The sequence below is a fragment of the Fusarium coffeatum genome (assembly GCF_003316985.1).
Source record: "Fusarium coffeatum strain FIESC_28 chromosome Unknown BRIP53273_contig_422, whole genome shotgun sequence".
NCBI classification, from domain to species: Eukaryota; Fungi; Ascomycota; class Sordariomycetes; order Hypocreales; family Nectriaceae; genus Fusarium; species Fusarium coffeatum.
In genome coordinates this window covers 24,127-36,690 of record NW_022158211.1, presented here as the reverse complement: position 1 = coordinate 36,690, position 12,564 = coordinate 24,127, and the positions used below count along the sequence as shown (strand labels likewise).

At 47.7% G+C, this 12,564-nt stretch overlaps 6 protein-coding genes across 6 annotated transcripts; 3 read left to right on the top strand and 3 right to left on the bottom strand.

Moving 5' to 3' along the window:
• Positions 1-429: 429 nt before the first annotated feature.
• On the top strand, positions 430-2,860 carry FIESC28_11521 (uncharacterized protein; the record flags this gene model as incomplete). Its single annotated transcript, XM_031165643.1, has 10 exons — positions 430-446; positions 505-567; positions 623-1,361; positions 1,419-1,452; positions 1,523-1,634; positions 1,777-2,081; positions 2,131-2,305; positions 2,362-2,653; positions 2,704-2,804; positions 2,857-2,860. 10 exons carry the CDS (start codon positions 430-432, stop codon positions 2,858-2,860), a joined length of 1,842 nt encoding a protein of 613 aa, XP_031010310.1.
• Positions 2,861-2,863: 3 nt separating this feature from the next.
• On the bottom strand, positions 2,864-4,124 carry FIESC28_11520 (uncharacterized protein; the record flags this gene model as incomplete). Its single annotated transcript, XM_031165642.1, has 2 exons — positions 2,864-3,939; positions 3,995-4,124. 2 exons carry the CDS (start codon positions 4,122-4,124, stop codon positions 2,864-2,866), a joined length of 1,206 nt encoding a protein of 401 aa, XP_031010309.1.
• Positions 4,125-4,701: 577 nt separating this feature from the next.
• On the top strand, positions 4,702-5,828 carry FIESC28_11519 (uncharacterized protein; the record flags this gene model as incomplete). The annotated part of the gene is made up of 5 exons (XM_031165641.1): positions 4,702-4,723; positions 4,773-5,011; positions 5,063-5,121; positions 5,177-5,530; positions 5,597-5,828. 5 exons carry the CDS (start codon positions 4,702-4,704, stop codon positions 5,826-5,828), a joined length of 906 nt encoding a protein of 301 aa, XP_031010308.1.
• Positions 5,829-6,188: 360 nt separating this feature from the next.
• Positions 6,189-6,688, bottom strand: FIESC28_11518 (uncharacterized protein; the record flags this gene model as incomplete). Its single annotated transcript, XM_031165640.1, has 3 exons — positions 6,189-6,362; positions 6,416-6,465; positions 6,559-6,688. 3 exons carry the CDS (start codon positions 6,686-6,688, stop codon positions 6,189-6,191), a joined length of 354 nt encoding a protein of 117 aa, XP_031010307.1.
• Positions 6,689-7,185: 497 nt separating this feature from the next.
• Positions 7,186-8,503, top strand: FIESC28_11517 (uncharacterized protein; the record flags this gene model as incomplete). The annotated part of the gene is made up of 4 exons (XM_031165639.1): positions 7,186-7,347; positions 7,404-8,121; positions 8,177-8,225; positions 8,281-8,503. The coding sequence occupies 4 exons, from the start codon at positions 7,186-7,188 to the stop codon at positions 8,501-8,503; spliced, it is 1,152 nt and encodes a 383-aa protein (XP_031010306.1).
• Positions 8,504-9,259: 756 nt separating this feature from the next.
• FIESC28_11516 (uncharacterized protein) lies at positions 9,260-11,867 on the bottom strand (the record flags this gene model as incomplete). The annotated part of the gene is made up of 3 exons (XM_031165638.1): positions 9,260-11,171; positions 11,222-11,676; positions 11,727-11,867. The coding sequence occupies 3 exons, from the start codon at positions 11,865-11,867 to the stop codon at positions 9,260-9,262; spliced, it is 2,508 nt and encodes an 835-aa protein (XP_031010305.1).
• Positions 11,868-12,564: the final 697 nt, after the last annotated feature.

The window sequence follows — 12,564 nt, the reverse complement described above, 5'->3', positions numbered from 1 at the left end:
TTATTCCGTCTCTTATGCTCTTAGGGGACAATTTTTATGACATCCCAGGGGCTGTTTACAGGGCATCCCACGGCAAAGCATGCTAAAGTTCCCCGCACTCCAGGGTTTGGGCTGCTGCAGTTCGGATGCCGTGCGCGGGTATTACCCTTGCCACTCCCATCGTCCGGCCTAATCTTTCCTAAATTACTACACAAGTTCTGCCATGGTCATTCTATCCACAAATCATTGTGGTTCAAGATCTTGTCGCAGAGCAGAGCACTCATCTCATCCAATCCGCAATAAAGTGTCAGCTTCACTTTTTGAAGTTATGGACCCGCAGCAGGAAAATGACGCGTCCGCGCCCGTCGTCAAAAGGCGGCGGAACCCACGGGCAGTCCTCGCATGCGAGAGGTGTCGCTCCAAAAAGTACAAGTGCTCCGAAGCACAACCATGCAGTCACTGCAAACGTATGTTATCGACTGGTTTAGATTGCAATGTTATCTGACAGTTCGTTTGTGTAGGTAGTGGAGCTGAATGCAAGTATGGTAGAGGCTATCGAGTGGTAAATGACCAGGCATCGCTAGTAAGGTACGTGATTGACCCTCTCGTCGACTATGAGCTGTATGCTAAGGGCAAGTCGAAGTGATGCCAGCAATGAGCCTGGACAACCCAACCCCCAAGCTCAACCCAGCGAACTAAGTCATACACCCATCTCCCAAACTCCTATACCAGATCTAGTTGGACTTCAATCTCCAGTCTCAACTAGAACCCGGCTGCCACCAACGTCAATTAGTGACGAACCACACGCTCTAGGAGTTTCACCTAGTGAGGAGAGTGAGATTGCCGAGGTCAATCAGCATACGAACGGCATCGAATACCATGGCAACACTTCTTCAATGTCTTTCTTAGGCAGCCTGCAAAAACTTCGAGAGCAACGCGCGACTCAATCGAATCCAGCGGAACGCAAAGCATTCTCACTTGTGTCGGTATTGCATAATCCGAGTTTCGTTTCAAGGCGGAATTTCACCTCCGACCTGACAGCTGCTCTCGCCGCAAACGGATTCTATTCGAAGCGTGCCAATACATTCATCGAGGGTTATTTTGGGGGAATTCACTATGTTCACCCAATAATCGAAAAGGAAGATTTCTTGTCCCGTGCCGATCTACTCTGGCGTGGCACCGACTGTAGTGACGCTCACTTCGTCGCACTTTATTTGACTGTTCTGTCTTTGGGTGCCTTGACTCGGACTTGGAACGAAACTACATTGGATGGCCTGAACCGCTTTCAATGGAGTCGGAAACTGTTTGCTGAAGCCCAAACTATTCTGGACGAAATCCAGTTCAGCAGTAAAATAGAGACCATACAGGCTTTCTACGTTATGGTAAGTAAATATGTGTACATTGCGGATAAAGAGAGCTGACCTGTGTTTTGTGTCTAGGCAAAAGTATGCCAGAACGAACTCAACCCAAATCGTGAGTGCAGAGATCCTTTCACGACCCACCATGAATAATGAGCTGGGCAACGCGCTGACTACATATGCAGTCGCTTACATGTACCTGGGCTGGGCAATACGTTCCTGTCTAGCCACGGGCATGAATCGTGAAACACCCAATGCAAATACAAAGACTTGTATGAGTATGTCGAGAATATGGTGGTTAGTAAAACCAATTCTTTCGCTAATATCTTCGACTTGTGCTGACACAATAGTTAATACAGGGGCATCTACTCGTTAGAAATGTCCGTACCTTTCTTCCACTCCCCGGAGGCTACTTGATCACGAGCTAACCGATCATTAGTGAGATGAGTTTTCTCCTCGGTCGACCTGACACACTGGGGCAAGACGAGTACCATAACCGTGTGATGACCCCCGTCGATGATTCTGAGTACGCCATCATCTCTTCAATGGTACAATTCGGTCGTATTATGCGCAAAGTGTCCATCGGAATCTACCACTCCCAGCTGCCAACTCCAGAGACTATTGGTCTAGCGTGTGAGATAGAGCACGAAATGGATAGTTGGGTCGATGCTCTACCTCAACGACGAGGTGCCTCTTTGAGAGAACCTGATTGGCGACGGAAGCAAAGACTTGTTCTCGAACTACGTGAGCAATAGCCTTGCACTCACTCCTCAATCTGACTAAACCATCATAGGATATCATAATGTAAGGATGCTTCTCTTCCGGCCATTTGTGACCTATTACGCACGAGAGCGACTCCAACCATCTGATGAGTTGATGGCGGCGGTCGAGAAATGCATATCCTCGGCCCAGAAGACCATCGAGATCGTCTATGAAGCTTATAAGGTTCACACCTACTTTCGAACATGGTAGGCCTTTCTTTCATCAGTTATAAAAGGTGCAGGTGCTTACACAAGAGTGACAGGTGGTACAACACAACATACATTACCATTGCAGCTTCAGTGCTCCTCCTTTACGAGTCGCAAACAAAGCAACGTTCGACCACAAGCACGCTTGCCTTAATAGAGACGGCCATCGAGATCCTGGAGGTCATGGATGAGTCTATTGTCGCTCGAAATGCTGCAGAGGTTATTCGACGCTTTGTGCGAGAGCTCAATACCGTCCCCAACGGAGGCTCGGATGACTCTATGCTAGACGCTACGGCAATAGAAAACGTCCAACAGGCCCCTACACCCGGTTCATGGAATCCTTTAGATGTGAGTCACTGTAAATATCAGGTCGAACTATCTTACTGAAACTCATTTAGTTTGGGTTGACCGGCTTTGAATTCTTGAATTTTCCACTTGGGGAGATGGAAGCTGTCTTTGATGAACTGTACAGGAACCTTGATCACAACGCTCAACTTGAGTAAGCATGTCCACAAGGCTACTCTGTATACTGGCTCTATATCATGTTCCAGGTAATTCTCATGGCGTTTGTCTCCACATAAACCCTTGTTCCCGTCCAGGTATCAGTGGCCGTAGCGCCATACCGTAATCACCTGCATTTGGGGTGCGCAGGAGAGTATGGATATGGAACTTGGCTGGCTCACTGTTGGCGAGAAAGACACCAGAATGGTGGTCAAATTCAGCTATCACTACCGGGCTCTGAAGCCGATAGTAAAATGGGGCTTGATCATTGAATCCTCCGATCCAGCAGAAATATGTTTCATGAAACCAATGACGAATGTTACCAAGTCTGATTGCGCGGGCTTTGTCAGGAAGATAAAGGAGGTACTGCTCGAATATCTGTTCCACAATGGATTTCTGTGCGTCGTCCATATTACAAACTTCAATTCCTTCGTAGGGGACAACGCGATTGTCTCTGTATGCACCGCAGAGGTGTCTCTGGTCGTCGTGATTCCATCGTCCCTCAGGCATCGCCTTATCGTGCATATCCTTGTAGATCTGGGCCCGGTTTTGTTGTGCGGCGTTGAAACTTTGCATTAGTTGCAAGCCTAGCCTTTCTTCGACGTCCAGAATTCTCGTTCCTTTGTGAGGTCCATCGTCGATTAAATTTGGCTCTGCCCCTGTGAACCAAGGCGATATTACCATCTGAGTCTTGTATAGGAAGACGTTAAGACAGAGATGGTGTCCATAAAACGAGAAGCCCCATGGTTGATTTGTTAGAGGCCTTCCAAAGAGCACGAAGTTGTAGGAGAATTCGTTCATTATCGTACGGGACTCGACTAGGTCGCCAAGGAAGCCGTTAATGCGCATTGCGGCGACTGCCTTTTCGTACCCTTGGGCAGACAAGGTTGCTTTCAAAAGCTCCATCACACGATCACGAAGGGTTTTACTGATTTCATCCAATCGAATACCTTTATCACTGAATATGAATTCCGGATTTGACCATGTTCGCCACTCAGGTGAATCAATGTGGTGAATCATTCGCGAAATCTGCTCTTTGGTGGATGCCTCGATGACAGCGTTGGCCGCATTTGTTATATCGAGAATAGGAACTTCTTCATCTTGCAGGCTGAAGAGTCCAGGTTGAACATGCCCTATCGTCTGTTAAGATCATTGGAACGTCCATTGCGTTGTATCGCTGATGCTTACCGTCGTTGGTGATTCCTTTGAATGGCTCCTCTAGTAGACTCATCCAATGTTTATATAGTCCATGGAGCCAAGGAGGGTTTCCATCATCGAGAAAGGCTTGTGCGTATGCGCGTGCATTCTGATTTTTCATGGTATTGAACCTCGACGTAGTGAGGTCCGGGAGGAATTGGCGGTAGGCCGCTGCATCGTTGCCATCTTGTGATGTCATGAGTGCCTGGAAAGGAAATATCTAACTTGAGATGGGCACTGGACAATGCTTCAACCAAACGTAAATTTATCGCTTAATAGGACTATGGTTGAACGCATCGACTTGAGAGATGGCAGCAACCCCAAAATCGAGTCCAGGACGATTATGTACTCACTAGTGCCATTCGAGATTGTGGTCTTGATTGACTACCCAAGTGGTATGCTTGCTGTGGTGGAGCAAGAACTATCGGGCCGAACTCCGGCAATTCCAAGGCCGACATGTTGCTTCCGAGTCGGTGGGGGGCGCCGAGTTCGGAATCAAAGCGGCCTCTCGACTTCAGTGCGGCAAGATTAGGGCAAGGAAAGCATGGGAACAAGAGGGTATCACTAGATGAGAGTATGGCTGAATGAGATTTATCCTTCCAGAGGAAACAGATTGATTGCCTCTATATCAAGCTGCAGCCTTCTGTTGGTGTATCAGCCTGTATCCTTTCAGTCATACTTATTCAAATAAACCTACTATGGCATCGCCCCGATTCTCACGTATGTGTTGTTTCACGCGGGCATCAAATCATACTAAAACTGTTCACAGGTCTGGTGCGCTTTGTTCCGATCTCAGACCCTACCAACGTTCTCATTGGCCAACCGCAAAAAGATGATATCGACGTTGGCATGGCGCTCTACCAGAACCATGAGGTAAAGGTATACGTCTTCTCCGGTCGTTCTGTCTTGGACCCGGGGCAAGAGACGGGAGATACGGCGATTGTCAGCCGTCTTCTTTCACCCTTGGCCAGCAGTGAGGTCGGCACAATCCGTTGTATCGGGCTCAACGTGAGATAAGTCTTTACCATCACCAGTGTGCGCCTGACTAACTCGATAAAGTATAAGAATCATGCTGCCGAAGTTGGCTTAGATCTACCCACCATTCCCACTGTTTTTCTGTCAGTATAGTTGATGACGAGCACATATTGACAGCAAACTACCTGATACTATAAGAAAACCCAGTACCTCGATTGGGGACCCTTGGCCTTCTGTCACTCCTTTACCCAGACTGACACAGGTGGATGACTGCGGCGACTACGAAGCCGAGCTAGCAGTGGTTATAGGCAAGTCAGCCAAGAATGTATCCAAGGATGAAGCAATGGATTACATCCTGGGCTATACGGCAGCCAACGATGTATCCAGCCGCACCAGCCAGTTCGCTCAGTCCCAATGGTGTTTCTCTAAAGGCTTTGATGGATCATGTCCACTAGGACCAGTTCTGATCTCTAAAGAGATTATGCCCGATCCTTCAAAGTTTCGCATGCGTGGTCTTAAAGGCGCTCAAGTCTTACAAGACAGCCATATTGAGTAAGTTCAAATCTTCTGGGTTGACAAATCTGCTTTTCGTGAGAGGAGTCCTGACCTCTCGAACAGTGATCTTATCTTTGATATACCCACCCTCGTGAGTTTCTTATCACAAGGCACAACACTCCCGCCTGGGACTGTAATTCTTACTGGTACACCTGCTGGAGTGGGCGTCAGTCGCAAGCCCAAAGTTACAATTAGCGACGGTGATGAGTTCTCTGTTGAAATCCTGCCTCATATTGGTACACTGGTAAACGCGTTTGAAAACGAATCCTTGTCGGAGCAGGACCTGGAAAACTAGTTCATAAGTGAAAATTAAAAGTCATGAGACTGTAGGCCTATACCTCGGTGTGTTCCTTGTGCTATGGTGATAGGGCGAGTGGTATTTTGATTCTAAAAGGAATATAACACAGTAGATGACCTTCTACGCAGTAGACATACATGTAATGCCGCCATGAAACCGTATCGGGGCCTAACATCTACAGTTTTAGGTAAAGCAACCATGTTACGCTCTACCCTCACATTCCAATTAATAGTAACTGATCAATTAAGATGCGATTATAATTATTGTGCTGACATATCATGGAAGTTTGTTCTTCTAAAGGCTGGAATATCTTTTTGATCTATTAAGTTGTATCTTCAGTGTATTTTACCCAACATCTCAGCTCTCTAGTAGTGTTGGGACTTGATCAGTGAGATATTCAACGATAGCTTCTGGACCCTTCGCCACCTGAAGGCCGTAGGGAATTGCGTGGAACTTGATATCGGGAATAATTGTTCTAGCAATTGCTTCGATCTCCTGACTCTGCTCCGGTGTCCACATAGATGCAGTGAACTTTAAAATGTGAATACGCTAGGCTGCATTCTTACGATGGAGTTGTGACTTACCAAGACATCAGGACGATGTTGCTTGATCAAGGGTCCAACGTCTTCGACTCCTGAACCCAATGCAATTAGCCTTTCGTCTTTGCCAGAAGTTCATCGCGATACGAGAGACTTTTTAAACCGATCTAACCACGGGAGAGACTTACTTTCTGAATTAACGACGTAATCAATAATGTAACTTTCTTTGAGGTTCTCTACCATGGCGCCAATGACGCGCTTGGCCCGCTCTGGTGCTGTATTGACCGTCATGAGCCGGAAAGGACCCTGAGGACTCATTGTAGAGTTGGAAAGTTGGTATTAGATGTGATGCAATGAAAATGCTAGCTGCAAAGATACAGCGGTTGAGTTTCGATGTAGAATGTTTATCATTTCTCCTTAGCTTTCCTCATGTGTTGTCAGATGGCGCTTGACCTCATTCGGTTAGGATCTTAAAGCCGAGTTGAGAAGCCGAAATTGGGGTTTACTATCCGTTCCATCCGAGATCACACTTGCGGGGTCGGCTACAGGGGGTTCGGAATTCCCGGACAAGAACAGCCGATGTTGGTGCTGGGAAGTCGGAGCTCGGAACATGGCCAGATCCACGTACGTCCGAGTGGAAAAGTCCGGTCTAGGGTAGAGGCTGGAAAACCGACCGAATCACCTGCTCTATACAGAAGAAGTATGCCAACACGTACTGATATACACCTATTACGCTGACAGTCACGACCCTGAACATCTTGTACGGCAACTAGCACAGCCTTTGCATATCAAAGTTCTTCATACAACTTGCTATCATGAACGATCACGGACAGTCAAGTCTCGACCACAATAGAAGCCCTGTGTCCCTCGACATCATTATTGTGGGTGCTGGGTTGAGTGGTCTTGCGTCGGCTGTCTCATGCTCTTTATCGGGGCATAAGGTTACCATCTTTGAATCTGCGACTGCGCTCCAAGAGGTAAGCTATAAAAGCTAAGCCATGACATAAGCGGCGGATTTTTAACATTTCACAAGGTTGGCGCAGGACTACAGATCACACCCAACTCATCTCGTCTACTGCGCCGATGGAAGTTATCTGAACAATTCTGGGATTCAGTCGCCGAGCCTACTCGTCTAGCTGTTCATCGTTATTCGGGCCAAGTTCTTGCTTTGGAAAAAGACTTTGACAAGAACATCCGAGAGAAGTACGGAGCTCCCTTTGTCGATGCGCACCGAGTGGATCTCCAATCTGCGTTACTGGAGAGGGCGCAGCAACTCGGCGCCAAGGTCAAGTTATCGCAGAAAGTTACAAACGTCAACTTCAACATTCCAGAAATCACTACGCAAAGTGGAACCAAGGCAAGGGCTGATCTGATTATCGCTGCCGATGGCTTGTGGTCTCGTTGTCGTGGTGCCTTCCTTGCTACTAAAGATGCGCCCAAGCCTACAGGTGATCTTGCTTACCGCGTTGTTCTAAAGTTGGAGGACATCAAAGATCCCGAGTTGATCGACTGGGTCCGTAACAGCTCATGTCATTTCTGGATCGGTCCTGGTGCACATGCCGTGGGTTATTCCCTCCGAGGCGGAAACATGTATAATATTGTTCTCCTTGTTCCTGATGACCTGCCTCAAGGTGTCAGTAGGCTTCCCGGATCTGTGGACCAGATGAAAGCGCTTTTTCAAGGCTGGGACCCAATACTACTTCGCTTCCTCGATCTTGTCACTGATGTTGACCGATGGAAGTTGATGCATCGTAAGACTTACGTCCTGCACCTGTATTGTTGTTCTAATCTAACTGAGATCGACAGATGACGAAATGGAGCATTGGGTAAACACACAATCGAATTTGGTCTTCGTGTAAGTCTTAGCTACCTCCAGGAATATATTAACACGGAGTTCTAACATAATCTAGTGGGGATGCATGCCATCCTATGCTTCCCTATTTAGCCCAAGGTGCAAACTCAGCAATCGAGGACGGTGCTGTGCTCGGACTTTTGCTAGGCGCTGTGGAGTCACAGAGGGATATACCAAGAATGTTGAAACTCTATGAACAATTGCGGAAGAGTCGCGGAGAAGCTATCGTGCGGGAAACGTTCAAGCAGGTAAGCAAGAAGCTCCGTTTTGTCCTGCCTTGAATCTCATATAGAAGCATGCTGACACGTCTCTTTTTGCACAGAGAGAATCGTTCCATATGCTTGATGGACCAGATCAGGAGAAAAGAGATGAGATTTTCTTGTCCCAACTCGGGAAAAGAGAACTGAAAGCACCCTTTCCAAGTCGATGGACATGTCCTGAGGTCCAGCCATGGTTGTATGGCTATGATGCGTATCAGGAAGTCCACGATGCGCTCGTCAGAGAACACGTTAATAGTCCTTGCGCTACAGTAGGCCTTCGCTCTACTGCGGCTTCAACAAACTGGATAGCGCGTTTGCTCTCGCAACTTCATCATTGGGTGTGGACAATATTGAAAGGGAGGTAAGGCGGAAGACAGCCCGACGAGGGGCACAAGGGTCGCAGTCTAGAAGGGGAAAAAGGTCATTACAGTATTTTCAATATCCTTCGTGCAGTATCAGTTAAACTATATTCTTGGGCGAAAGCCTGATTTCGTTTATTTGACGTCTACTTATATCATTAGCTCTTAACAACTGACTTTATTTGCGGGGGCTCTTTATGCCAAAAGTAAAAATAAACAAAGGAAAAGATTAGGTATAGTACCTAGTAACGGCATGTTTTAATCGAGTCTCCTTACATATCCAATATAGGTAGCAGGGTATGACGCCGTTCAGTTATCCTGTCACGGAGATGGACCTGGGCGTTTATATTTAAATGTAGAACATAAGCTGGAACAAATGATGATGTTTCTATTCAAGATAAACAACATCTACAAATCGCTATAGCTTATTCCAGGTCGAGCTGTTACTAATGGTAAATCTTGTCACCTGATCCGCCACAACAACTCCATACACACCTGCTTCAAGTCTCCAAGTCCTCTCTTGATCATCCCAATAGCTGCAGGCTATGTCCAAGTCCATATGCACCTCAAACTGCCGGCTCTCACCAGGCTCCAGAGAAACCTTTGTGAATCCCTTGAGTTCTTGGTCTGGTCTCCATACCTTCGTTGTCTCACACGGCTTAACGAAGACATGGATAACCTCGTATCCACAGACCGTGCCTGTATTTTGGACGTCCAGAACACATCTGAGTTTCTTGGGCTCGCATGACTCATCCACGAAAACATTCAGGTTGCTGTGGCTAAATGTTGTGTACGACAAACCATATCCAAAAAGCCACCTGGCTCTATCTTTGCAATCTGGAGCACGGTAGCCAACTGCAACACCCTCAACGTATCTAAGATATGGATCTCCATCCACTGACTCTTGGGCAGGGAAGCTACCGTAACTGGGGCAGTCCTGTAAGGTTTTGAACCACGTTGTCGCAAGCCGCCCGCTGGGACAAACATCACCTAAAAGGAGCTGTACAGTCGCGGCCGCACCCTCTTGGCCAGGAAAATGAGCAAGAAGAACAGCGTCTACACTGTCGATGAAAGCACTGACATCAATCGGGTTTCCACAATGCATGACCAGGATCGTCTTCTTGGCAACTGCTGCTACGGCCTTGATCAGCTTCGTCTGGTTCTCCGGCATGCGGATATCTTCAAGATCGAACCCTTCCGACTCGTACTGATCATTCCTTCCAGCGTAGATAATAGTCTCGTCGGCAGATCGTGCTATCTCAACAGCCTTCGCAATCGCATCATCTTCGGAAGAACATTCTTCGAAGCACAGAGCCGCCGCATATGGAGTCGGCTCACCAACTTGAATTTTCGAAGGGCCCGCCATGTCCAGATGAATATTGTACGGAACCCCGGCGTCCATAGAAACTTCCACACGGGATTCTAGCAAGGTGTGATTAAATATGAATTGCTCTGTCGTCACATTCGCCTCTTGGCCTGAAAGAACTTGACGACCATTGATGAACAAGGAGAATGCACCTGTACATCTAACAGCCAATGTATGCCTGCCAGAGGTATCTGGTGTGAGCTTGGTTCGCATCTCGAGGTGCGAACCAACAGGATTCAACCTCTTCTTGTGAAACTCGCCGAGCATCCAGACATTTGCTTCTTCCTGGAACTCCTCGAGTACTGGCTTGGGGTCTCCCGCATTATAGTATTTAACGAGGACACCAGGCCTTTCTCCTAGCGATGCGAGCTTCTCGCGTGGTGCGATAGGAATAATCCTTCGAGTCCGCACGCCTGGAGAGTATTGCACCATACCGGGTAGTCTCTTCTTCAAGATGTCCAACGGAGAGTGTCGGTATTGAGGTATAGACGATGCGCTGCCACCTCCGGTAATAACGGGGTCGGAAGCATATTGGCCAATGAGAGCTATGCGCGTACATTGATTTGCTTTCATCGGCAAGGCATCATTCTCATTCTTAAGAAGGACCATTCCGCTCGTCGCAACTTCTCGAGCAAGTTTGTTCGTCTCCTCGTCCACTTCAGACCGTTCGTCGGTATACTCGAGAGCAGCTCGGGTCCGATTGCGAAGTTCGAGAGCTCTCAAGGCCAAAGTGTCAATCTCAGTCTCTGTGACGGATCCTGACTTTACTGCTGCCAGGAGTTTGTCTCCTCTGAAAACAGGAAAGGGCATCTCGATGTCCAGACCAGCCTTGACTGGCTCAGTCGTTGCATGAGTGCCGAACCAATCCGACATAGTAAGGCCTTTGAATTTCCATTCGTCTCGCAAGACCCGCTGCGTCAAAGACGAGTTTTCGCTACAGAAACGACCGTCAACCTTGTTGTATCTTCTCCTCGTCAGTTCAAGATCGTATTGATTGGCTATAGATTCACTCACGCAGTCATTATCCCTTCAGGATTAGATGAACGCAATAGCTGCTGCCATGCCGCAAGATAGATCTCTCGGAGAGCGCGGTCATCCACGGATTCTTGCACATTATAATATCGTCGCAAAGTCTCCGAGTCGTTGCATACGAAATGCTTTGGGCAGGACCCAACACCCAGAGACTGGACGCCGTTAACAAGCGCGGCCGCCAGTTCTCCGGAGAGCAGTGGATCCTCACTAAAACACTCAAAGTTTCTGCCAGCTCGAGGGTCCCTGTGGATGTTGATGGTTGGCCCAAGGACAACTTGGGCTCCTTTCGTTCGCGCTTGTTTGGCAAGATGCGTGCCAACACGGAACATTAGTTCAGAATCCCATGTTGATCCATAACAAGTCGTGTTAGGGAAGGACGCAGTTGTAAGGTTCGCTTCAATGCCCGAAGGTCGAATGCCAGAGGTTGAGTCAGCGACCTATTCTATCTTCAATATTGCAAATCAGTCGTTCAAGGGTAATTACTTACCCTGATCGGCGGGATGTTCAGTCTTGAAACACCAGCGATCGTAGAAAAGTCTTGACCGGATAAGAGTGTGATCTTTTCTTGGATTGTGAGTTTGGAGAGTAAAGAGCAGAAGTCATCATCCGTCGATGGTAGGGAGCCCATGTTGAGGTAAGGATTAGTCGCTTGAGCGATTACTGAAGAGCCTTGGGGATTGTAATTATCCAAATCCAATGAAGTAAGTCGATGCTGGCTTTTGTTATAGTTTGCGGTCGATCGTCTATTCTTGCTTACACATGGGCCTGAGCTCATAGGGTTCCCGAACCGCAAATCCCCAAGATAAAATGATTGCCATAGGTGGAGGTTACGTTATCAAAGTACAATCGGAACATCCGAGCTCGGGCCGGAATGGGTATCCCGAGCACACACAACTCGGCTTATTTCAACCCGAAATCCTAGCCTCGGTTCATTCAAAGGCCCGGCACATGGCTATTGAAACTAACCTGGGCAATTGAATACATTGTTTCAATGTTTATGCCTCGATGCATGCGAAGTTTGGCAGGAGGTGATCAAGACTAATCGCAATTTCATAGTCATGGAGACAATATGTGTCGGGGCCCGGATAAACAACGCGAATAGCCGAATCAATCGATTATTACGCAGAAGCATTATCAGTCCATGAGAGAGCAAGTCTAGGGCGTATCGCATTGGTCTATGGAGGCCAGGATCCATTGCTTTAGCTCATTAGACAGGGGCTAGTGGAAATCCCCGTGGGGAAAATGGGCTGCGGAGAATCTGGAGTCGGATATGCCGACGGCATAGCCCTGGGGTTTTAATAAATCTTATTACAAGCATGGCACAT